This window comes from Calidris pugnax, unplaced genomic scaffold (assembly GCF_001431845.1).
Source record: "Calidris pugnax isolate Ruff unplaced genomic scaffold, ASM143184v1 scaffold38, whole genome shotgun sequence".
In the NCBI taxonomy this organism is placed as follows: domain Eukaryota; kingdom Metazoa; phylum Chordata; class Aves; order Charadriiformes; family Scolopacidae; genus Calidris; species Calidris pugnax.
The window spans coordinates 8,242,977-8,268,111 of NW_015090995.1; the positions used below are offsets into that span (position 1 = coordinate 8,242,977).

Below are 25,135 nucleotides of genomic sequence, written 5' to 3' on the forward strand. Positions count from 1 at the left end.
TTTCCACGAATTACTGCCTTCTATATGTTTACTACCCAGCTGATTAGGGGTACTGAGAAGTCATGTAACATGTATCTTCAGTAGGTAATAACGTTATCTCTTCCTTTCAAGAGAAATCTTGCTTCGATTCTCTTTCATTTGGTCTTCATTGGACTGAAATGTCTAACATGAGAACAGTAAATCAACCCAGCTTTAATGGTCAAAGTTCAATTACCTAGTACAAGCTATTTGTTTCTGTAGGATAGAGACAAAGCAAGGGTATCGAGGATGAAGTTAAGAGCAACATTTATCAAACATGGATTAAATGAAGCAAAGATTTGGTGACTAGAATTCCATCTCAATTCTTTCGAAGGACTATGACGGCTTTGATTTTCACAGCCTCTAAGATCATTACACTACGACATTGAAATTTTAAGAAATAAAAATTATACCATCACTCTTCATTTTCTGCACTGTTGCCTTTGGAAGAGATTACAAAGTACAATTTTCTATTATTTTTCATTGAAGAAGGAAAAATCATGAGAACAGTTAGTCTAGATTTTAATCTTCACTGCCCACTGAACAGCAGCACTGTGATGCATGACCCTGACCTTTCTCAGCCCAGTATACTTTTGACTATTTGCCCACTCTGCTCTGTCCCTACATTTTAGGGAGGCCATAAACAAGAGATGTGGAATGGCATGCCCAGCAAATCACAGAATGCTGAAAAGGTCAAAATAGTAGTGCCGAATGTTTCTACTGTGTAATTTGCAGAATATATGAGGCATTCACAGCTTAATAACTCATTCATATGACAAACACTGTAGCGAGAATGTAAAATGGCAGAACATGAATTCCTTCCAGTGACAGTGTTTCTAACAAGCACGGAAAATGGTACAAACTTTGCCCTGTGGTTCTTTTTGCTGGACATTGATATTGCCTGACTTTCAATGCACAATAGCACATGTCTGCAGACTGTACAGTCAAATGGCTTTGTGTTTGCAGTCAAGCTCAGAACCCAAAAGGCAAGGCCCCTGAGGAAAAAATCCTGGTCAAAGCTTTCCCTGTCTGTACTCCTTGCCCTTCTCAGGGCACTTCCCCATTACCAGCTGATTTTATTGTCACAACATTCCTGGAAACTAGAGAAGTACTATCCTCACTTTAAAAGAGGACACAGCCTCCTGGCCAACGTCAGGAGAACTATAGCAAAGCAAAAAAAAAAACCCAAAGCTCTTTTCAACAGCTCTATCTAATACCCTGCTCTCCAAAACCATTTTTTATACTTTCTGTCCCATGGGCTGAATTGCATTTTTGCAGAAACAAACTTTTGCCCCTTTTTCAGACACAAGTCAAATGCAGTAAATCTAGAAACCAAACAAGAGACCCTTCAGCCAGGTTCAGCATAGCTGCATGTCTATAGTGAAGTGATGGTTATATTTGTTAGTGACAGCTTAGTCCTAGTGAAGTGCTAACGATGCATGCCCTGGACACCCCACACAACAGTCACCCCTTTCAGAGGAAGTTTTACTGGTGCAAGACGATGTGAGGCATTCCTCAATCATCATAAATTAGCTAATGACCTTGGAATAATGCTAGTGAACAACTGTGAGCGAGGACCTACAGGAGTGTTTGTTTCTTACTGCTTTCTTGTAATAAAAAGAACAAAAGATTTACCAGAAGTATTGTTGTTTCAAATCTAACTGCAAGAATATCTACCTGACATCAATTAATCAATTTTTTCTATAGATACAGTGTCATTTTGTCCTCAGAGTATATATACATTGATATAGTGACCACTGAAATCAACATAAGCAATAAATAGTTTATAGAAGTATAAAAGAAAAATTTGGGAAGTGCCAAATCTTTCTGACACATCTGTGCCAATCTCATGGATCCCAACGGATGTAAAAACCATGCATCAGTAGCCAGAATTCAGTCTTGTCTTTCCAAGTCCATTAAAAGAAAAGAAAGAAGTGTGCAAATAAAATGTTCCGTGCTCCACAGATGTAAATCTGGATTAATCATACAAAAGGCAGAACAACGGTGGATTTACACCAGCCAAACAACAGAACTCAGCCTCAAGTCTCTGAAGTACAGCATTTCACCATTATCCCTGAGAGAAGCAGGGATATTAACAACATACCAAATTAGCATCAAAGCATTAGCGGTAATACACTTAGGGTATTTAGGGAACTACTTCTAAACCTAAATGTCAGACAATTTGTCTGTAATATTCCCTGCAGATTACTACAAAATGATTGTAATAGATGCAAATCCTGCCTCCTTTCATACAGGCACGCATGTCTGAAATAGCTGTGGAGCTGTATCCCTTGCGCTGCAGAGGAAGGCAGGTCCTAAAGAATATACCCCTGTTTTCTCTTCATTTCCGAGTGAAAATTGCTCCTTCGTGTATTTCTGTGCAGGAACATGAAGCTTTTGTTGTTACAATCTGCACTGCTGGGATGAAATGATTTTCCAGCACTGAGTCTGGGGTCATTTACACAGCGAGTCTGTAACCTCTTGAAGTGAGGAGAATAGCGTACAGGGTTTGTGGAAAGAAAGGGGATCTCCCGGCTTATCTGTGGGAGAAGGTGGGTGCAGTGGGAGCCCTGGATGGCTGGAAGAAGGTGCGGAGAAGACAGCAGTGAGGGTACCAGCTTGTTCCTTCAGACAGCAACAGTGCATGCTGGACACAGCTATGAGACAAAGGCACAGTATGGGGAGAACTGGGGCTCAAAATTCTCCTGATGTTCAGGTAGAGGGGACACTAACCACATGCCTCCACTCTGCTCTGCCATCCAGTGCACACAGACCTAGGTCCCTGGTATGGGGACAGGGATTATTTCGTCCCAACATAATAATGCAGTGGGATGCGATCCCACACTCAGACCTCGCACAAGGGAAGAGCAACTGGGTCTCTATGGACAAATTTCAATCTACTCTCTGTAGAACACTCTGTACAATTTAAACACTTGGATGAGGCACCATAAGACAGTAATCCACTTAAAGTAATACTACTTTTAATAATATTTACAGACTATATTACAGGAGTAATATTTACAGACTATTCTGACAGGAAAAGGAGTTGTATCTTGAAAAATTGGATTCAACAGAAAAAAAAAATAATTCTATTGCTGATTGTTACTGTATTTCCCAATTAGAAGAAATACAGTGTACATATAGGAAATATCATCTCCTAGCAAGGCTGTTCTTTATAAGGCTCTGGTTTCATGTGCTTACGATTTTGCACCGATTGATCCATTAGGTGAAATCAAAGCTGAGATATTAGTTAATTATCCTAATTAGAGCTTTTTAATTTTGGAAGTCAGGAAGGGAGAGGGATCTACATCAAAAGCATCAGGCATTCTCAGAACGGGTGAAGAGAATGGGGGGAAAAAGTTATTTCCTTCCTTCAATCCCCCTTCTTTTCATCCTCAGAGAGGGGACATCCTACTTGATTGCCAATAGTCTCTACATAAGACATTCCCAGGAAAATCCTCCGAAGTCTAATCAGGCTATGAGCTTTCAGAAGAGTCAGTCTGAACACGTTCTGTGGCAGCTCAGTCATGACCCGCAGAAACCCAGCACACTTCCATGCCCACATCTCACTCCCACTGGGCTCTGAGAACTCCTTGCAAATGCGGATTTGGGCTGCCACCACATTTCACACAGTGACAAGAGCTCCAAATCTCAACAGAAAAAAATAGGGAGAAAAATGAAAACAAAAAACCCCATATGCAGCCCTGTCTCCTCCTTGCACTCTAAGCATCTGTCTTGGTCTCAGTGTCCTCCTTCTCCCAGTTCAGCCTCTCTGCTCACTCAGGGCCCATTTGGGTTAGGTCACTTCCTCTGGTTTGTCTTCAAGGTTTGTCTCTTTTGTGCTGCCCCAGCTGAGCAGGTGGAGCAGAAGCAGCACAGGCAGAGAATGCCGTTGCCCTCAGAGAGGTGCAAAGCTCTGGATTTGGCCCAGCTCACAGAAACCCAGATTTCCATCTGAGAACCTCTGCTAAGCCCTAGGCTTGAGAATGCAAGTGGGAACTGGGGGAAAGAAAGGTGGAAGTGTAGGCATATAGCTACCAACATCTAAAATACCTGGTTTTCATACATACCTCCTACATTCCTGAGTAGTTATCACATGTGATCATTTAATCAAAGAGCAAATCAAAAGGCACGTATACGGCATTCAGAGGCCTGACCACAGAAGAGTATCAGTGCTCTTTCTTCACTGCAAACACACTAATGCCTTCCCAAGTGTGATTTCAAATCGTGTGCTCTGTTTGAATTACGTTACAGTTCAAAATTTCTGCATTGTTTTTTGTCCAAGATCACCACCCTATTCAACTAAGATGTTCATCAAATACCTGTATCTTTAAACATCAAGAGAGTATGATTTAATCAGCAAATCAGCAATGACAGACACTGCTGGATTGTCTTGAATACATGAAGTCGGTATAAAATAGCTATATCCAAAAAATCTTAGAGATTTTTTTTTTTTAATATTATTTAGTTTTAAGAAGAGAAGTGGGGTCTCAAGGAAAACTAAGACTTTGAACAGTAAATGTAGTTATCTTAAAAATGTCAGCAAATGCATTCTCATTTCCCAAATGATTCCTTCCAGCCAGTGCTTCAAACAAAAAAGACCTATTTTTTTTTCAAACCGTTTTCATTCTATTCCCATACCTGTCAGCAGATATAACTTTGTATACTCCCTTGCACTTGTTTTACAGTAGCTCTATTGATCTGCTTAATAACTAGTCCCAAGGAATTGCACTATTAAATCTTCTAGAAACAAAATCTTTCTGAACAGGTCAGCTATTAGGAAAAGTGAGAATTCTCACAACTATGTGTTCTCTTTCCTCAGCATCTTTAGAAGCAGAGAAACTACCACAACAAAAGTGAGTTAAACCCCTTGACATTTTCCCAGTTCAGTAAATGAATTAACATAGATGTTTCTTGTTTTGTTTTCTAAGACTCTTGCTACATTCCTTAAGTAAATGCTTGAAAACAAAGCCAGTACATAGTTGAAAAGCAAATGATACATAAATGATATATTCAATTAATATAGACACGAGCATATAAACACTCATTCCCATCTCAACTAACTCATTTATAAGGAAAAGACTAACTTAACGTTGCAGTCACTGTAATACATGGTACAGAATTAACAGACTTAGCTTCTATTTTGATATTGTATTTTTGGCTTTTTTGATACCCTTGGAAAACGCAAGTGTGACATAGCAGCCATGGTGCAAGCTAGATCACTCTGCGTGCTGGATACAGCTCTTACAAAATCCTTACAGATCCTTGTCCAGCCAAGAATCAGCAGAGCACAACTGTGCTTCCTTTCTTCCACAAGTGCTTATGCCTCTGCCTTTTTGCTTTTATACCAGCTGAGAGCTGGCAATGCAGTAACTCACAGCTACCTACCTACCAGTCAGATTTTGGCTCCTTGGTGCTACCAGAATTGTGCAAAGGAGCAAGTTCAGAGAAGAAACCTACTGTGTAATCCTGTAATCAAAACCAAAAGGATCGGCTATCTTTCTTTCCATGTTCTCAAAGTACTAAGAGTGAACAAAGTTAACTGGAAAAGAATTTAAAAAATAAATTAAGAAATCAGCGGAATGATGTACCAACATGCCATCTTAAGACTTACAGCACAGCATGCTCTACTTACTGTCAGAACAGCTGTATGTGAAAAATAGATAATAGATCTTTAAAACTTACTGCACCACAGCCTCAAGATTTCTGACTGGGGTTTCGATCTTTACTTTTCTAAATCACACAAGGAGTTCTCTAACCTCAGGGAGGTTACATGTACATGCTTAGGTTTATATGGCCAATCAATGCAACAGCAAGTTCCTGTTCTAAAAATGGGGTCTTTGAACAACTACTTTGAATCACACTGGCATAAGCTTTCATAAATTTACTTTGAGAGCTTTACATGGTAAACAGTCGCATTTTACAAACAGAGTTTGTAGGAGTACAGAGTTTTGGTACAAAACTCTTCAAGTGCAATCTTAAGGGCCTTCTGCTAAAGCCACACCATGTCCTGGGCAGAAGACCAACAGGTATTTTGGCTCATACTATCAAATTTTATTTTAATATCACAAAGGAAAATCAGGGATATCTTTTTTTAGGAAGAACACGATATTATCAGATTAACACCATGTATTTGCAAAAACACATAGTATACGTACAATTAAACATTATTTGTTAAAGCCAAGATATAGTAAGACTAAACATGTTACACATTATGCAATTAAGATCTATTATCATGCTGAGCCCAATGCAAAGAGCTAAAAAACAAACAAAAAGGGGAATTTAGTCTTGTATTTATGAAAAGGAAGCAGCAAATTAATAATAAAAAAAAAATAAATTCTGTCATTATTTTCTAGGCCCAGAGATGAAGTGATTATCTGACAGTGAAATTGTTTTGGACTATTTCTCTAGTCCTCTGGGATGCTCTTTTGTCCTCCTGTCAACCCTCCTCTCTCTGGCTCTGTTTCTCCAGCAAAAGCAAATACAGAAAACAAGAAAGGCGCAAATTCCAGTTTCTGCTTCTCTCTAACCTTGACGGGGTTGGTTTTGATCTCTGTCTCATTCCAAAGGAAAACGGAAAAAGCAAAAAAGTACATTCATGCTCCTTAAGAAGAACAAGGCAGGCTCTGGGCCGTGTTTGAAGCCTGAAGGAACTCTTTTATCCACTGTCAATAAGAATTGTGCATACCTATTTTCATTTGAATCTTCTTATAAAAGCTGAAAGCAAAAAGGTGAATACTGAAGTCTGCAATCAGGTCAAATAAGCTGCTAAACAGTTAGGCCACTGTCTAGAGTTCTAGGAAGATTTTGCATTGCATTGTGCTAATCACTGGGGATAAAGACAGTAAATAATTATTAATCTCCTCTGCTTATAGAGAAAAGACAGCTATTTCTTTAAAGATTAGTTTTCCAATATAAATCTAAAATAATCTCTGCAGAACAAGTAGATGGATTAAACTTAATTTCTTTTGTACTTTGGTGGCACGTTCATACTTGCACAACCACTGGAAAAGCCAGCAGATTGGGCGATTTGACTCCATGCGCTAAAGGCCCTGTAAGACAGAAACTTTGCTTTGATTTCTAGTAAGATACTGAAGCATGTCACTTTTTCAAAACTCCTAGGAGCTTAACAAGATTTCAGATAAGTATTCCAGCAGATGACCTTACATACCACTTTCTCTTCCATTACTTTGCTGCATTCAAATAATTCACTTTCCTACAAAACTCTAGTACATAGTGAGGGTCTGCAGCACACTGCAGAGGTCAGCACGGCCTCCCAGCCCAAAGCTGCAGGTGGCCTCCATAAGATGAAGGTGCTCCCTGAGAATTTTCTACCTCTATCTATTTGCTATTTAAAAATCAAGAGGGAAATCAATGAACTTCATTGTATGTTAAAGAAATAAGTTCAGGTTCTTTCATAAGCATGAATCTTTCGCACATAATATGTATATGGTTTAATGGCAATAACCAAACACACTAATATATGAGAAAAAAAGCACCATATGTAAATTCCGTGATCTTAGGGGACAACTAGTGGATTACATTCCAGCATATAAAAATGCTAGATTTATATTTTCCTCTAGAGATATTCCAAAATCCTATTATTGAGCCACATCTCCAAGGAGAGGAAGGGGTTGGTTTGTTTTCTTTTTTTTTTTTTAATCAAATCTCTTTTTAATCAGTCAGAACAAAATGTTTTCACGCAGGAAAAGGAAGAAATTCAGTGCAAAAACAACAGAGTCCTGATGGAACAGGGGAATTTGGAAGAGAAAATGAAGATGGAATAAAAATGCAGGAAACAAAGATGTGTACTCTTTGAGTGCCTTTATTACACAGATGTGTGCCGGGACAGTTTGCTCCCAAAGGAAATCATTAGAAGGATAACTTTTAAGAAGCTGTACCAGGAGACCGAATTCAGCCTTTTGGGCTGATCCAAACTATGATCACTGTGTTTTGCTGTTAATTCTGGTCGGCTTTTGATTATGGCTTCAGACCCATTTTGTGTTTTCCCCTTTTAGGAACAATTTCTGCTCAGCTACAGACATGCAACTCCTGTGGAAGGGAACCTGAATATGCATATCTGAGCCCTTTTGCAGAATTCATCTGGCACCGACTGCTTCCCAGATCCACTGCTCTCTTCCCTCTGCAAGCCCTTACAGACTTCTTAGTCAATTCAGGCATGTGAGAGAAAGCTAATCTTTAAGATTATCTAAGGTCACAAATGATTCAGATTCTCACCACGACTCAACAACCACATTCAAGAATTCAAGCTCCATTTTTAAATACTTCACAGCATCTTAAGTGCTTCACTGAAATTGTCAGTCACCTGGTTTAAGAACAAGGATGTGCCTTTATACTCAGCTCAAGTAGGACCCTGTAGGGTTTCACAAAAACAAACAAACAGCTTTTCCACAACGTTATTAGTCCACTTAAAATGTTTCATTATGACCTTGCTTGCTTTTAAACAATATTCCACCACTGAATTCTAACCACTTTTGGTATAAAAGGAAGAAGAGAGTCAAGCTCAAGAAGAAGGAAAATGCCACAGCTTCAGCACAGAGTGAATAATCCGCATCTGCAAAACATCTCCTGTAATTTAAACTCATGACACCACACTCCTCAACAGCAACTCCAATTCTGCCTCTCAAAATTAGAAATCTAGTTTCAAGTCACTGAAAAAAAACTCTGGAACTTCAGAGCCAAGCTGTTCCTTCAGCACCAAGATGCCCCACAGTTCCCCAAAGTTATCAGAACTCTCTAACATTAGAGTTTCTCAACATGAGAGAAAATACAGGCTGCCAGCTGAGATTCGGAGATGGGCATTCACAGAAGAATATATAACAGGAGTGAGAAAAGCATACAAGCATTTTAGTCAAAAGCCCTTTCTGGTAAGCATTCAGAACAACTTGAAAATGCACTATTTTACATTAACTTTTAAAAGAATCAGCACTTCTTTTATGAGAATATTTGTCTTAGGGTGTACATCAACTGATCAATACAGCACCAATGTAGACATACATTACTCTATCAATCATATATTAAAAGAGCAGCAGCGCTTTATATTTAATACCCAATGTAATCAATTAGTACTGCCATCCCCTGATGTTACACAAGTTCATTCCCTTAAATTGCCAAGGCAGTAAATTCTACAGTTATAAATGAGAAGCTGTAAATTGATTTGCATGTAATAACAATAGCACTAAACCTTTCTTATCACCTTCAATTTTTCCCATCTGCTATCAGAGTGGAAGTTTAGGATCTATTATTCCCAGACGGGGACTTACCCAGCTGGACATCTATAACAGTTGGCTGGTTCTCCATGGGGAACAATGGCTTTGGAGGTTTGTCTGTGAGTAAAGCTAGAAAAGAAAATGAGAAAATGTAATGGAAAAATTGAGGAAAAAAAGAAAAGCCCTGTCATGTAAGCAATCAAATGTTTGTACACTTGATGGCATGTAAACATTTTTACATAATGTGGCTGTTACACTACCAATGTGTTACTGCTTTCCTAGTGGCTCTGGTGGCCCGCTGAGTCAACAGAAATAAGTTACTTTAAGAATTACATTTTTAATACAAAGCAGCAAAACAAACTCAATTTCTCACTTTTAATCTACATATAATAACTAGATCAAGCATTTTAGATCATCACCTTGCAAAGTTAACACACTTAATTTGAAATACCAACCAAACCTATTTCAGTGTGACCAGTCCCAACATGTCTTTATGCTTGCCCAAAACAGTGTTTAGATGCTCAAAGAAAACTGCCACATAATTTTGTCTGATAAAATCCAGTAGCTTCACACCCAGCTTACATTCCCACCCAATCGGGTGGGGGACCTGGACCCTTTCTCCAAGCCCAAGGGGGGACCCTGCCTTCTGCTGTAGAGAAACATCTCCATCTGAGAGCAGGAAACATTACCCCAGCCTGGTCCTACCAGGGTACTGCTCCAGCCACTAGGACAGATGGTCACAGATAACACTGCTATCGGAAGGCACAGCTACAGAGACAGGCTCCATGACCTGGTTTGAGAGCTTAGTGCCAGGCTGTGCAAATAGGTTTTGTAAGCTGGGGCTAGCTTGAAATAAGTATCTGAGTATTCCTGGAGATGGGAAGAACTGTTTTTCATAAAATACAGCATCTTGCACCACATGAAATTAAACATTTCAAAATTACTTCAATACTTTTCCAGTTGAAATTCATCACCTGAACTTATTTGATCTGAGTTTGTAAAATGAATTTGCATTTTTCAATAAAAGACTCGAGCAAAATTACCCTGATCTCCTCAGAAGCCTCAGCACCTACTGATTTGATAGGAAGTAAGTCTACCCGGTGGTTTGGTAGCTCAGGCTGAAGTTGCCTCTGTCTGGGCAGCAGATCTCCTTGAACCAAGCAGAGGGTGCTTGAGTTCTGCAAGCTCCTGGCCTATGCTCACAGCTCAGCCTGAGCCCTTAGTGTACCTGGAGGACATCTCTCCACCATGGGGTCTGCTTCAGCATCAGTCAATGGTTCAACACACCTTCCCTGGGGCTTTAAAACAAGCTGGCTGAATGGCTGAAGCAGAGGTGCAGCAGTTCCATGTTTCGCTACCGGGGCTCTGATAACCAGCTATTAAAATGACAGCTGCATAAAACTGGACGTAGCTGAATTATTCTACTACCAAAAAAAATATAAAAATCATCAACCTACAAACCACTTTTACATCCACATCTACAGGAAATGACAAACTGCATTAGAGAAATACCTGTTTGATTTTGCTTTACAGCTGACAGTCAGCACAATCTATTTCCCCAGTTCCATTTAAATGAAAATGGAGTTCCTTCCACTGATGCTACAGCTATGCTTTGCTTATCACAAAATAAGCATTTGGGTACCAAGTCAGCAGCCAGCATTTCAGATCAAAATCACGTGTGTTCATAAGAAGAACTCCTTGTACTGTTTACCCGCAAGGACAACACAGGAATCTCCAAAGTGATTTAAACAGCATGTTATTAAGACTAAAACCACAAGCAGGGTTCAGAACGAAAGAGAAATGGGAAATCTGTTAATGAGAATTCAGCAGTTCAAAAATGCTCATCCAATACAAAGTGGTAAGGCTGACCCAGAAGCAACATCAAGGCTACCTGTACAATCACATTATTTGGGGATTAGCCTGTGAGTAGAAAATTTCTGGCAGAAACAAATAATTAATTTGTGTGCTAATGCACCTAAGTCATCTAAATGTCATTAGAGAATAAGAACAAATTTCTGCCAAACCTACATGTGTAAGTACAGTCTCACTACTTGCTTTTTATGGAATTTCAATCCCAACCAAAGCGGAAAACTTCTAAGTAGGAGTTTTGGGCATCAAACCCAAGGGGCTTTGGAACACATTCCACTGATGATTTTTTTAAGCAACGGATGCTTTTAAATTGCTAAAAGCTTTTGAGATTCTCTTCCTCATAAAATCCCACTGTATCCAAGGGGAGATGGATAACTATTTCTCCAGCTTCTTCACAAATCACAACCTAATTCAAACAATTTCACTTTCCGGTATATTACCAACACTTTTTTTTCCTTAGTTCTTTTTTCTTAGTTCCCCCCCTCACCCCCCCTTACTTTTTCAGGCTTTTGTTGCTACCATTAGGCTTTTCTTGTATTATTGTTTTTCATTTCTGGTACTAAATTGTACTCTGTGTGCATTGTAGGACATGGAGAAAATTTGCTGGGGTAGCTGCATCCACGTGGCGCCAGTGTCCTCTGGCTTTCCTTGTTTAATGTTCTTTTCATACCTCATTCCCACCTGCTCTCCTTGCAACCCAACCTGACCAGGGCTTCCCCTGTTTGCCTTTGCTTTACTTGCAGTCTTTGGATGTTTTCTAAGTGTGCTCCTGTGTGTCACATTTTAAATTGTTATATTTTGCCATATTGTTCTTGGATGGTAATCATTATAATGAACTGGCAGCCTGTCAGAACTCTTTATGTAGGAGCTGAAATGGCCCAAAGGGATTTTGAGTCTAGAAGGCAATGAACTGCCGGGTCTTAAATGTCATATGCGTTTACAGAAAACAAAAGCCACTCTTATTTTAGAGGTCAGGCATCAGATCACTTATGCACCTTATGACATTCATTTCTTGCCCTTCTTAAACAGTAAGGATGTAAAAGATATTCTCAGCTACAAGGGATTCTAATCTTTCATGATCTCTGTACTTGATAGAAGTTCATAAAAAACCTTTATCAAATGCTCATTCCTCTAAGAGAAGCTTTTTTAATTCTCAGAACAGTTTTATAGACGTGCAGCACTCTTATTTCCCGCCTTGCTAGAAGGGGTAGCAGAACAAAGAGTTAATATTGTCACTGTAACAACATGTCTAACAAGCTAACAGTATTATGTGTTTTCATGGAACTCTTCACCTCCCACAAAACCACTTTAATTTAAAACAGGTAAGCGCACTGCAAACACTCTTCCTATTATTAAAGGCACAGCAGTACTTCTGTGCAGAAATATGAACATACCTCATTAACTGTCACAAGAAGAGCTGGGACAGAGGTGTCTACCTTTTTTTTTTCAGACCCCTTGGCACATGCCATGCCCCTGGGCTGCTCAAAGCACGAATACTTACATGGGGAAGCCACTAGAACAAGGATGATATTAGTTCCCCAAAGCAACAATCCTCACAGACAGACCTACCTTTGCAAGACACTAGGTCTGACAACGAAGCACACAAAGGGTTTCTTTGCCTTTACTTGCCGTTCTAGGATTTCATCCCCTGAACAGGCTGTGACAGCTTTGGCTGCATTTGTTTATGTGAGTATCAGCTGATAGAGTGCACTACTGAATTAAGATTGAGAGGAGGGCTTGCACAAGGCTTCTGTGATTTGTCCCCCAGTAACACCACACACACTACCCGAGGCATCGCTGGAAGTCACAGGTGCTGGATGACAAGCTGGAAAGACGTTTCTTTACCCAGAGGCACCTGGCAATGCATGTGCCTCCCATGAGAGCTGAGTGGACATGGCCAGAGGCTGTTCAGCACTACTAGGAGACTGTTTAAAGTGCTGTTTCCTCCTATGCTTATATTCACCCCATTAGAAAGTAAAACACACACTTTAAACCAATAATCAAGTTGCTGTGATTTCAACAACACTTGCCATGGGGTTTTTCCGTAAGAGATTTAAAGGCAGAGTGTTGTACAAATCAATACACTGATCTGATCCTCTGAAACCATTCATCCAGGTGCATTTTCTTTCCTGGAACACATGACACTTTTATACTCTCTTTTTCACAGGCACAAGGAATATGCTGTCCCAGGAGAAGTGCCTCAGAGAAGCAGATAGAGACCCGCCAAAGATTTTGTCTCTTCAAGTAGTTACACAGTGACCTTTAGCAGATAAGGGAGAGCATAACTTGCTGCACAGGGCAATGTCTGGCTACCCACAGCACCACCTGAAGAAGACAACAGCCTTGAAGGAGCAGGTCCTGCTTCTCAGTGCCAGTGCAGCATTTTTTCCCATCACAGACTTACTGTTTCAAAATTCTCTCATTCCATATTCAAACATGTATCTGACACACTAATGAGTTCTCTAGAAAAAGCACAAAACAGTTGAAAACAAGCAGCCTTAGGATATCATTACTTAGGGATAAACAATGATAACTAGCTAGAAAAACCACACATCTCCATAAGCACCAGTTCCTTCACAGTCTGTTACTTGATGTATCTCTATTTCTCTACACTATTTCCTACCTTCCCTCTGCAGCAGCCTCACAGTACTTTCCCCACCCAAGTCAGACGTCTTTTACAGCAACCACGGTGAGAGACAGACAGCTCAAGCTGTTACTACAATGAACAGGCAGCTCTTACTGCCATTGTTGAGCAACTCAGCTAAACACAACTTGTGAACTTAACGCAGATCACCTTCCTTCCCCCTGTGCCATGCAAAGCCACATTCAAAGTCAATAGGCATCACCTGTGCTCCAAGGACCTGAATTGCTACCAGTGTGAAGCCAGTCAGCATCGGGGTCACGCACTGAAATCCAGCTGCTTATGATTTGAAGGGCCTCTTTCTTGTGACTCAGTACAGCTGGAGCGTTTTCCGGACCAGATAACTCTTCTAAGGGAGATGAAGGCAGAAGGCTAAAAATGTTAACTGACATGTGGCTTAGAGTTGGTCTAATCCTGGGGAAGGGTTTTCTTCTTCTTCCTCAGGGCAGATAATGACTTTTCCTCTTCTTTTGATAAGCACCCAAAGTACACTGCAGTTCTATAATTTTGCTATTGATGTACCTCCTGGACATTTGTTCATGTAATTTGCAGTGATGAAAGGAACAATTATCCAAATATGAAGCAGAATGCAGGGAATCTAACAGAATTGTTTCAAATCTTCTATGAGGCAATTACATGCCAACCTACTTCCTTCAATCAAAGGATCTGGCATTTTCCCACCATTAATTAACACAGAGCCTCTAGTATCATTCAATCAAGGATCTGGCTAACCTTTTGACAGCAGAACTGATCTGTTTGAATAGCATCCTCTGAGGCAAATAACAGCATGCCAAATCCTTAATCTGAAACTAGCTCATACCCCAAGTTAAGCTTTTGTTCACTCCTAGTTCAAACACACATGCTTCCAGGCATGGCTTAGATCTACTTTGGCATCTAACAATCTTGGCAGTGACATCGCAACTTTCACACCATCGATGAAGATGGAACTAACTGCGTGCAAAATGCTAAATCAATATGTTAACCAAAGGGCACATGTTGCTAAGAGAAGCTCAGCATTGCACCTTTTAAAAAATATGTACCTAACTCCCTTTGGCTCGTCTGAAATCCCAGCTTGTGCCAACACATTTCTCAATGGCTGACAGAAAAACGCTTCAGGCCTGACCTGCTACTGCTTTATCTTTTATGTTGCTGCTTACACCTAAGCAGACGTGTTAGCCAATTGTGCAGATGTAAATTTAAATGTGACAGCTATAGTCTTAGCTGCCAGGGACTGCACTGTGCACTTGCAGAGTGAAAAGCTTGTCTAAAGAGCCAAGGGTTCCACCTGGACCTGTAATAAGTACCCTCAGTGGAATGTGCCTCTAACACACGTCCACCAGCAAGTCCCGCTGGCCAGTCAGAATGAAAACTTTTTATTTTCTTTGCGCAGCAGTACATTACCACACAAGCTGAAAAGCAGTGGAAAACCACATAAAGCAACTCATTCATAAAAATGCAACTTTGTGAAGCTGTGTTTATGTGGGGACACTGTTTCCTGATTAGCTGTAGTGTGTTCTATCACTCAGTCAAAACATGCTTTTTCAGCATTTAGCTATTGTGCTGCCTTTCCTTCACCATAGTATCAAGCCGACAAAATGATTGCACCTCCATCCACTATATGCTGTAACTGAAATAAAGTCATTGCAACAAAATGCTGTCAAAGGATAAATGTCTCCACCTTTGAAAATAAACACTGAACACTTATTCTCAATAAACTCAAACTCAATAAACTCAGAACGTGTGTGAAAGCCAGGAGTCATTAACCAGGGACAAAGATTTTTTTTTCTCCATTTATTATTATTTGAGCAGGAAATGCATCTTTTGGGACAATGGGGCAAAATGATACAGCAACTGGATGTCCCCCCACCCCCCTTTGCTACCCTCACCATGAATATCACTTTTTGAAAACTCTACCTAGGATCAAGAGTGCCTTAATGCACTGTTTGGTCTGCCACTGTGGGACAATTTTCTGCAAGAAGGAGTTTAGCATTTTTATATTAGCAGTAAATAATTGGAATTCATCACATGAATTCTTTTTATGACATAGAAAGAAGGGCAACACAATCACATTTTTAAGGAAGATGCTGTGTCCATGCTGAAATGCAGCTCGCAAGGGAAATGAATTTTGAGGCACTCAGATGCTCTTGGATCATTACTGGTGGTTTTGATTGTAAGCCATTAAGTTCTCAATGACTTGGAACAGACCCATGTTTGACAGGTCATACTACTGGCACCAAGAAGAAGTTGGCCATGACTGTAGCCCCCTTGACTTTGAGAGCAGTCAAAATCCAAAAAAACTAGCCATGTCTGTCCTGTTCTTGCCAGCCACTCCAACAGCTTCTGCTGCAGGCATGACCTTGCAGTCCATGGTAACCGTTTAAAACTAGTAAGAGCAGCTGGCAAAAGAGCAGGTGTGAAATCATCTCTGAAAAAGAAGTCTTGCTGCCAGTCTTCTCAGCTTAGATGTTTTTAGGTACTGCACACAGGGTGCTATCAGGGTGCATGGAGATAGCCAAACTGCTTTGGAGAGAAGAGCAGGAGCACCAGGTATTTGTTAATTCATGGAAATGTTAAGAAAAGTCGAAATGAACTAGATTTTGGTTTGGGGATCTTCTAGTTTTCAGATTTGTGCATGACCTTCTTCCCCCTTGATTACAAGGCAATCAAGTAATGTAGGGCTGTAGAAAATGAAACGGTGAGATTCTGGTGGAGCTTACACAACAGAACATGACTTAGGAGGACTCTGGTGAAGTGCAATAGAAACAATCGCATAGGTCGCACATTATTGAAGCACAGATGGCAAAATCCCACAAGGTGCCCATCACAAAGTAATTACCACAGGGCTGAACACTTGACACTACTGCAATATACACATTAAATGCCAGTAGCAGCTGATTGTTATGCATCTCCTGATGTGAAACATTCACTGACACTGATGGTATGGGTTACTATCAAGTCATTGCAAGGTGGGTGCTGGAAAGCAGAAGAATTCCGTGTTAGCAGGGCTCTCCCCATACTGATGCTATGAAGTTTCCTTACTCCTGTGGCTGCCAACACACTTTTCTTTTCACTGCATTTCTAAATTTCACAGATTGGATTAGATCATGCAAGATCATTTTAATCCTTTCCTAAGTGTGGATCATGCAGCTTTCTTTTATGAAGCAAGCATGAATTCCCTTTGAAGTGCAGAAAAAAAGTGTAATAAATTGTTACTAAATGTAGACTGCATTTCCCTGCAATATAATTCATGAAAATCTCAAATGGACTGTGCTTTATTTAATGAACAGACTGTATTTAACACAAAGGATACATCATTTAATCTGCACTCAAAATGTTTCTCTTGGACTCTGAGCAGAAATAAGATGCCTGAAATTACCCTCTATTTCAAGGAGATCTGCAAAGAACATTTTATGACATTTTATCTTTTGGCCTTTTTAATTCTTTTTTCTTTCTGTCCTATAAAAAAGTAAAGTAGTGGTGACAGATGAAGCCGGATCCCATCATCCATCTTGAAGGGACAGCTGGAGACTTTGCATGCAAATGAAAGCTATCATTCTTGTCAACCTGAAGCCAGAGCACCAAAAGCCTACAGTCCACAACCAATTAATATTCCATGATCAATTTGACCACTCATGTACAGTGAACTACTGCACCACACCACAACCCCAGCAACATGAATTATCATGGAGTGGATTGTATGTATTGCTTTAATAAAACTTAAAGCAATCCATTATTCTCTGAAAGTAAAACCTCATATTAAATATGGATACTGAATCAAAAGAGAATTATTGTGGGTGATGAAGGCCAGCCGAACTAAGCATTAAGCACCTATGGGACTATATTTAGGCAAAACAATGGGAGCTCTTTTTGGGGCTGGGAAATGCCACCTCCAAGCTCAATAGCAGCCTCCAGCTGGTGCACACCACAATCTGGTGAAGGAGGAGGTGGTGCCATTTTGCCACCTCTCTTCGTTTGCTGTTTCAGGCAACTGCATGACTTACTGTGCCCTGAGATAGCCCTGAGCAAAAACCTTTGCTACAGACCAAATATTTCTGTGTACTTTTTCAAAGAAGAGGACAGAGCTACTGAAGATCAACATTAAAAATGTATTTCATTTGCAGTCTCAAAGGCAGTAGAGACCATTTAAAACTTGTACTTTTGACATTATTAGATGTTGCACAATGTAACAGCTCAGCCTACTTTGATGTTCAGCAGGACCAATACAATTTGAAAGCAGCCAAACTGCAAACAATTTTCAGATGGAATTTCAATTGTAAGTTTTTTAGACTAACAGCATTCACAAGTAAGAAACATGGGCACTTCTATTAAGTCATCTCTTGCCAATTGATTTCGCTCTGTAGGGGTTTAATGAGTAGGTTTCACCCTGTCCCATCCAGCCTATTAATTCTGATGCATTCTTTGGATTAGTACCCCGGCTTTGAAAGCTTGCTACAATGATGAAAAATGTTACTATACTTGACAAGGAACACCTTTTCATAAAATGTTTATGCAATATTTATGTAGGTTCTTTGTCTCTAATTTGCCTTTAAAAGCTGCAAAATATATTCCACCAGGTATTGCTATTATTTTTTTCATTTTACCACTGAAGAAGTTTTGAACTCTATGCTTCACTAAGCACGTATAGCACTGTTAAGAAAAAAATGGGCCAAATCATGTCATTATTGATTGGATGAGCAGGAAAACAAGTAAAAGCAGGCATAATATAGCCATGTAAAGAAATCATAGATATGCTCGCTACTGTTTATCCTGCCTCATGACTGAAGATCAAGAAAATGTAAATCTTCTCATGAAAGACAATGCTTTAAGAAATGAAGGAGATAGTTATCCCATGAAATGCGTCATTTTATCTTAGGCAAAGGATTTAAAAGAATTAACAAAAAAGTAGCATCCATAGAAGTCTCTGTCAGGACGACCCATTTTCAGTCAGCACTGCTGCCTTTCACCACTTTAATCAGAGTTTATACCAGGTGATGGGAAGCAGAATAGCCTCCTGGTGATCACTGTGGGACCTGAGTCTTTCAGTATCAGCTACCATCAAACACAGGGCAGTTCTCTGATCGGAGAATGCAATTTCTTTTTCACAAAAATACACCAAACATGCACAAAGCACTGCCTCAAAGAAAGATGCTGCAAGAAACTTCACAGCTTTGATAAAACAAGTTCCAGATAAATGATTCACACCCTAAGTCAGTGGGCACACTTTTCACCTCCGTATAGTAGGTTTACAGGAGGCAACTACTCAACACTGAATTATAGTATTCTAAGACTAAAATATTACTTGAAAATGTTTAATGGTCCAGTGGAGATGCAAAGAATGGCAAGCAAACCTCCAAAGGGAACGTGACTAAAGGCTGCATAGAGAGCTATATGTACAAAAAGCATGAGGACAAATGTCATTCCAGTGCCCACTGGTGCATCTCTGTGCAGCCCCGTTAACAACCCAAGTGACACGCAGCACAGTTGAGAGGAACAAATTAACTTCCCAGTGAAACAGTTCAAAGATCTTGTGGCAAAACTGAGAGCAATGGAAAAGAGTGAAGACACGGCCAAAAAAATGTCTTTGGGACCATACTCATTTTGAATCTGTGTGACCATTGCCAAGCAGACTGTCAACACACCAGATGTTTGTATCAGAGGAGCCTAAAATAAACTTGACAGCAGAGTAAGCGATGGATTGTACCTGTCCCACGGCTCAATTTGGGCACAGGTTATACTGTATGCAGCAGAAACTGTAGGAGGGCCGAGCTTCCAAATCCCCTGAAATGTGTGATTAAACAGTCCCACAGGCACTTCAAATGGCTGCAGATAAGGATTTAATCCTTCAATATATTTCCTCCATCCTTTATTAAAAGATGAAGATAATCTTTAAATAAAAAAAAAATAGAAAAGAAAAAATAAAATGGAAAGAGCCAGGGAGGGGAAGGGAGGGGAGGGGCACCCACCCTATTTTCATTAACAAATTGCATGGGAAGGGGAACTCGCTCGCCCCAGCCTTGGTGACCAAGGCAGTACAAGTTCTCTGTGAACGGTGCATGGACCCGACACTGATGGGCTGCCCAAAGAGCCAGATACTGCACCTGCCTCTGCCTGAACTACCTGTGCATACACAGGCTCCCGAGAGGGCTTTTCCATTCTCCTGCAATTTCTCCATCTGACTGCAAGGACAGAAATCAGCACTGCTCCCACCCTTCAGCCACCAAGACACTGTTGATGAAGCAGCTCAAAACACAGATCACTTTCCTCAGCTGCTACATTCCTCTGCTGTTCTCAGAGGACCATTCATTACCCAGCTTTTAGGTTTTCTGCTGTTTTTTTCCCCGCAGAGAGATATAAGTTTTGCACCAGGAATGTAAATTCTGAGAAATTTTTCATGAAATTGTGTCAGCTTGTTGTAACGAACCTGCTCGACACTTCATTTTCCTGTTGAAAGTGTCTTCTGTTTGTCATGTGTTGAAGCAATTTAAGATTTTGCTTTGACATTTTCAACAAGAGAACAAGACGATTCAATCTGTTCTAGGTAGTAACTGCCATTACATTTAAACTACATCATTCAAATGAAACTCAACACACTATTTTGACTGCCATTTTATATCTCATCTATGATTATGTAGTACTACTGCACCAGCTCATGGAGAAAAATTCAAGCAACAAAGAAAGTAATTTTAAAAAGATCCCCCTCCCCAAATTTTCCAATAATGCCACTCTGAAACTTCAATTTCTTTCTGAAACAGTATTCTCAAGTGGCATTCTTCAGACGTGCCTTTATGAGGGGAATCTGGAGAATTTTGGCTTTTGTTCCAATGTAAAATGAAAGTAAAATCTGAGAAACAACTCCACAAATTTCCTCCTAAATAAAAAATACAAATCTACAAGCATGTATAATAATTCCCAAAGGATGGAATGACTGGCTGATGGAGAAGTTGAGCACAAACTCAGCAGTGACAGTGTAGGAAATATAAGAATTTCATCACTTGTCACGTTCATCATATGGTGAGTGTGAAAACCAATTATGTGTGATTGTTTTACGGATCACCCCATTTAGTTCTCTCTAATCAATATGTACATGTCCATCAACTCCTTCTGATGCAGAATAGTTATCAATCATGTTTTATTTATTGCAGAAAAAAAAAGATTATATCTTGTTCATCAAGTCTTTTACTTCAATTTACTTCAATTTAAACTGAAAAACATGCTAAAGAGCATGACAATTTCTTGGGAGATGAACAATATTTTGATTAATAATTACAGAACAAAGTATTTTAACAGGGTAACAAGGAGATAATCTAAATACAAGATTACAGGTGAGAAATATTATCACTTTCTCTCCCAGATTTTAACTAATAATTAAAGAAAATATTTGAGTGTCAGGACACTTGCAAAATAGGTACTATATAAAGATTTATCACTTATCTACAAACTATATGATATCACTGCTTTTTACAGAACCTGCGGATTAAATCGAGAAAGGAAGGACTGGGGTTGGTTTGGTTGTTGTTAGAGGTTTTTTTTAGTAGTAAAAGCATAGCAGCATTGTAAAAGTATTGGATCACAGAAACAAAAACACAGTGCAGCAGTAATTTTAGATAGGCTTTTAAGACAGAATGTCTGTCTTAATCTGTTATTAGTCTCAGATTGTGTCTAAAGACTACTTTCTGTACCATCCTTTTGGTGATTATTACCCATCCAGAGATGGGTCCCTATACATGCATTACTGATATCACAACAAAAGGGAGTATTCAAATGCAACTGCAGGACTGGGCTCCATTTCAGCTAATACACCTGAGTAAAAGTCAGAGACCTCTCCCCGCCCTTGGTATTATTCTGCAATGATGTGCTTCCTTACCAAGGTGCTGTAAAGGGATCTAATATACTGTACTGTAAATAGGCAATTTTGGCTGAATGCATGGTAGCACTATTTTTTAACTGCTCCAGAGCTAACATTTAGGGAATTCTGAGTTGTTGCTGGAATGCGTTTCTTCTCCTCCTACATACTCTCAAGTTAGTACATCTCTTTCTGTTGGTAAATAAGCACCTTTGTGTTCAAAATAGTCCAATCTGGAGCTGCATAAAACAGTTAAATTATCATTAACACCATATACTGATCTTGCAAGGAGTTGGAAACTCCAACACAATTTCATATCAAAGCAATGGAGCCTTAAGCTTTTGTGTCTATGAATGATGAGCAACATTACTTCAAATGACATCTTTTGTCAGAGTTGCTTGAGCTAAAGACAGAGTGAATCCATTTGTATAAATTGTGGCTTCGCTGCTGAAAGATTACAAAAATATATGGTGCTATCCTTAAGTCTCAAACCATTAATATAGTTAAAATATGCCATCTTTTCCCAGGAAGAACAAGCAAGTCCTTAAACCACTATCATCAATCACGACTAATTCACTAAATATACAATTCCAACAGCAATAGAAAAAGAAAATACAGTATAGTATATCATCTGTCACTACATCAAACATCTCTATTTTTCAATGGAAACTGCAAGTCAAGATTTCCAAGGCCTGTGATATAGATGGTTCATAACTGAATTCCTGTGCCACCAGGATTAGCCCTTTGTTAGTTTTCCATTTGTGTGATAGATCCAAAGCTAGATATTTTCATTTGGAAAAGGAAACCAATATTAATTCCCCCCCTCAAGAAAATATATGTCTGGATGCTACGGTTTAGTCATTGAAGCACTTTAAAATGATCAGCAATCAAGCAGATCTTATAAAAGATATTTCTGATTCCTCAAACCTACACATTAACTAATTTATTAGAACTATACAGATTTGATACTGCCAGGGTGTCCAAAACCATTACAAGGTATGGACCAGGAGTGCAATATACTGTACAAAAAGTTCCTGACCACTGCTACTATCTTGTTTGATTCAGATCATTGCCTTATCAGTTGTATTCTCATCATGTTATGTCATGGTTTGGAGCAATGAGCATTTCACTATGCAAGACTGAAGGTCACACTAACGAAAGGAACACTAATGGGGTGAAAATGAATATCGTGGGGACAATAAATCATTCTTGGAATCCTATTTAATTGATCATTTTGTAGCTGACCTTGCTTCTGCAGAAGTCAATGGCAAAGCTTCCGTTTCTGTGGATATGTACAGGATTGGGTCCTTTAAACTATGGCATGTTTTATGAATACCGAAGGTGGCATATTTTACACTAGAATTTTCTTTATTAATTCTCAATACAAAACTTCACCAAGAGTGCCAAATTGCTGTATAAAAGCACCCCATAATACTGTACATTAATTTAATACATTATACATTTCCCTGCTAGTAATATTAAACGTTGTCACTTCCAATACACAGATGTCTAACAGAGCAAATTCTCTCCCCCCCATCTTCTTTCCCAGTATTTTCCTCCCAGCTTTTACAAACATGTCTATCACAAACCACCATCTCTCCATCTTTGTCTGTCAGTCCGACATTTCCTTTAATAATATGTGAACTACCTCTGAGGTAATCCGCGTTCTCCCCGAGACCCAGTCCCCAGCAGCACAAGGCTCACAGTACTACGACAGAGGACTCAGCAACAGGATTTATGCTTACTTGAAATGGAAACGAACCAACGAGGATTATTCCACAGCCATATTTTTTAGGTTAAAGAACCTGACTTAACAGAGTTTGATGTTATCAGAGTCATAAGGGAAGCAGGCAGCTCAGGGTCAGGAGCCTCTGTGCTCACCTTGACCATGGTGGCTGAGGCAGATGCTCTTTACTGTGACCAAGCTGAGCTGGTCAGGGCAGGCAAACTGGCTTGGTAGGAGCTTAGGCTGCATCTGAGGATACTTGCTCATTCTCTCTCTTTCCTCATGTTATCTTAGCTCAAGAGGTGTCACTGTCTCTTGTACACTCATCATTATTGATGACAGTCCTAACAAGCTTTGTTGAAGTGTTTTCAGAGGAGCACATTTTTCCTTCTGGTGCTCATCTCTGCTGTGTCAGCATATTTGGAAAATCTGGATCAGGGCGAGTAGCATCCACTGGGGAATCTCCAAAATCTGCACTTCTGCAGAAGCAAACAGCACAATGGAGAATGCTTCTTCCATCCCTCTAATGGTACACAAGCCTCCTCCCTCCTCCTTTCCATTCCCCTCTGCCTCTTAGAAAGATGACTTACCAATACCACACACTGAAATGTCTCCTTTGGGAAACAAGTCTAAAGGATCCTAGGTGGGAACAGGACAGGCATGTACAGTACAAGTACACGCCATAGGGACTGTCAGAGATGCACTGAGATAAGCACACAGATTTGGGGATGGAGCATTTCCTTGATGGACTCTCTGTACAAGAAACTGAGACATGAGATGTGGGCTTTGACAAGATGCTCTTATGGGAGCAAGCTTTCCACCACCAATGAAGCAGTGCTTTCCTCATGCCCTAGATAAAGGCCTAGTCTCATATTAATCAGTGGTTTTTGGACTGCTGCAGGGGGGACCACAGTTTTAAGAGAAGAGAAAAACCCTCAGATCAGGAAACTTTCCAGTCTGAATCCCTCTAGTGAAGTAAATTTCATCTGGAGATGTTTCTTTCGAGAGATGAGGCTGCAGTCTCACAAGCAAGAACACTCAGGGCAAGCAGAAGCTTTGGGCTGATTGTCATCATGCAGCTATTTATCTTGATCCTTTATGGTTTTAGACTGTCTGGATTTTCTGCGGTGTGAGCGGGATGACTCTGAGTGCTGGCACAGCAGTCTGTCACAGAGGAGAATAAATTTCACACCTGAATTCCAACTTTAGACGGTAATAGTTTGGCAGTAAGATGTCTGATTCTTATTGTTCATGGTTTTGCTGGTACTCTTGGCAAGTACATTTTTTAATTAATAAATTTCATTGTAAATTTTGGGTGTATTACGACCTTTCACAGATTTCACCACTCTCAGGTTTTAGTTCCTTTCCTTTTTCACTTCTACATATTGTTTGTTCTATTTAAAAACAGACAGTGAGAAGAAGCAGAAACTAGGAGATTCCAATTATATTTTCACACTGTTTGAACACTGAGCAGTTCTCAAATACTAAAGGTAGGAGCCTAGTTAATTTTTTCAGACAAATGGTTCATGAAGGAAAAGAAATGTGTTATTGGTTGCCTGAAACTGTTTGTAAATTAATGTCAAATTCAGTTTTAGACGAAAAAAAAAAAGAAAGGAAGAGTAATATACTACTTCTCCCTAAATAGGAACACCTTGGTGTGACATTTGTCTTATATGAAACATAAGTTATATATTTTTCTTCAGAAAATTAAGAAGATATCTTTAAAGAATATTTAACTTCCTCCAATCTAAAACAAATGTGTTGAGGAGGTTTGTAGACCAAAAAAAAAAAAAAAAAAAAAAAAAAAA

At 39.6% G+C, this 25,135-nt stretch overlaps 1 protein-coding gene across 5 annotated transcripts in view; it reads right to left on the reverse strand.

Annotated features, from left to right (window-relative positions):
* IL1RAPL2 (interleukin 1 receptor accessory protein-like 2) overlaps positions 1-25,135 on the reverse strand; it is a 389,492-nt gene that overhangs the window by 99,772 nt on the left and 264,585 nt on the right. For all 5 annotated transcript variants that reach the window (XM_014954876.1, XM_014954878.1, XM_014954877.1 and 2 more), the window contains exon 6: positions 9,303-9,377. In XM_014954876.1, the coding sequence (XP_014810362.1) occupies positions 9,303-9,377 (75 nt within the window). The remainder of the gene's footprint in view (positions 1-9,302; positions 9,378-25,135) is intronic.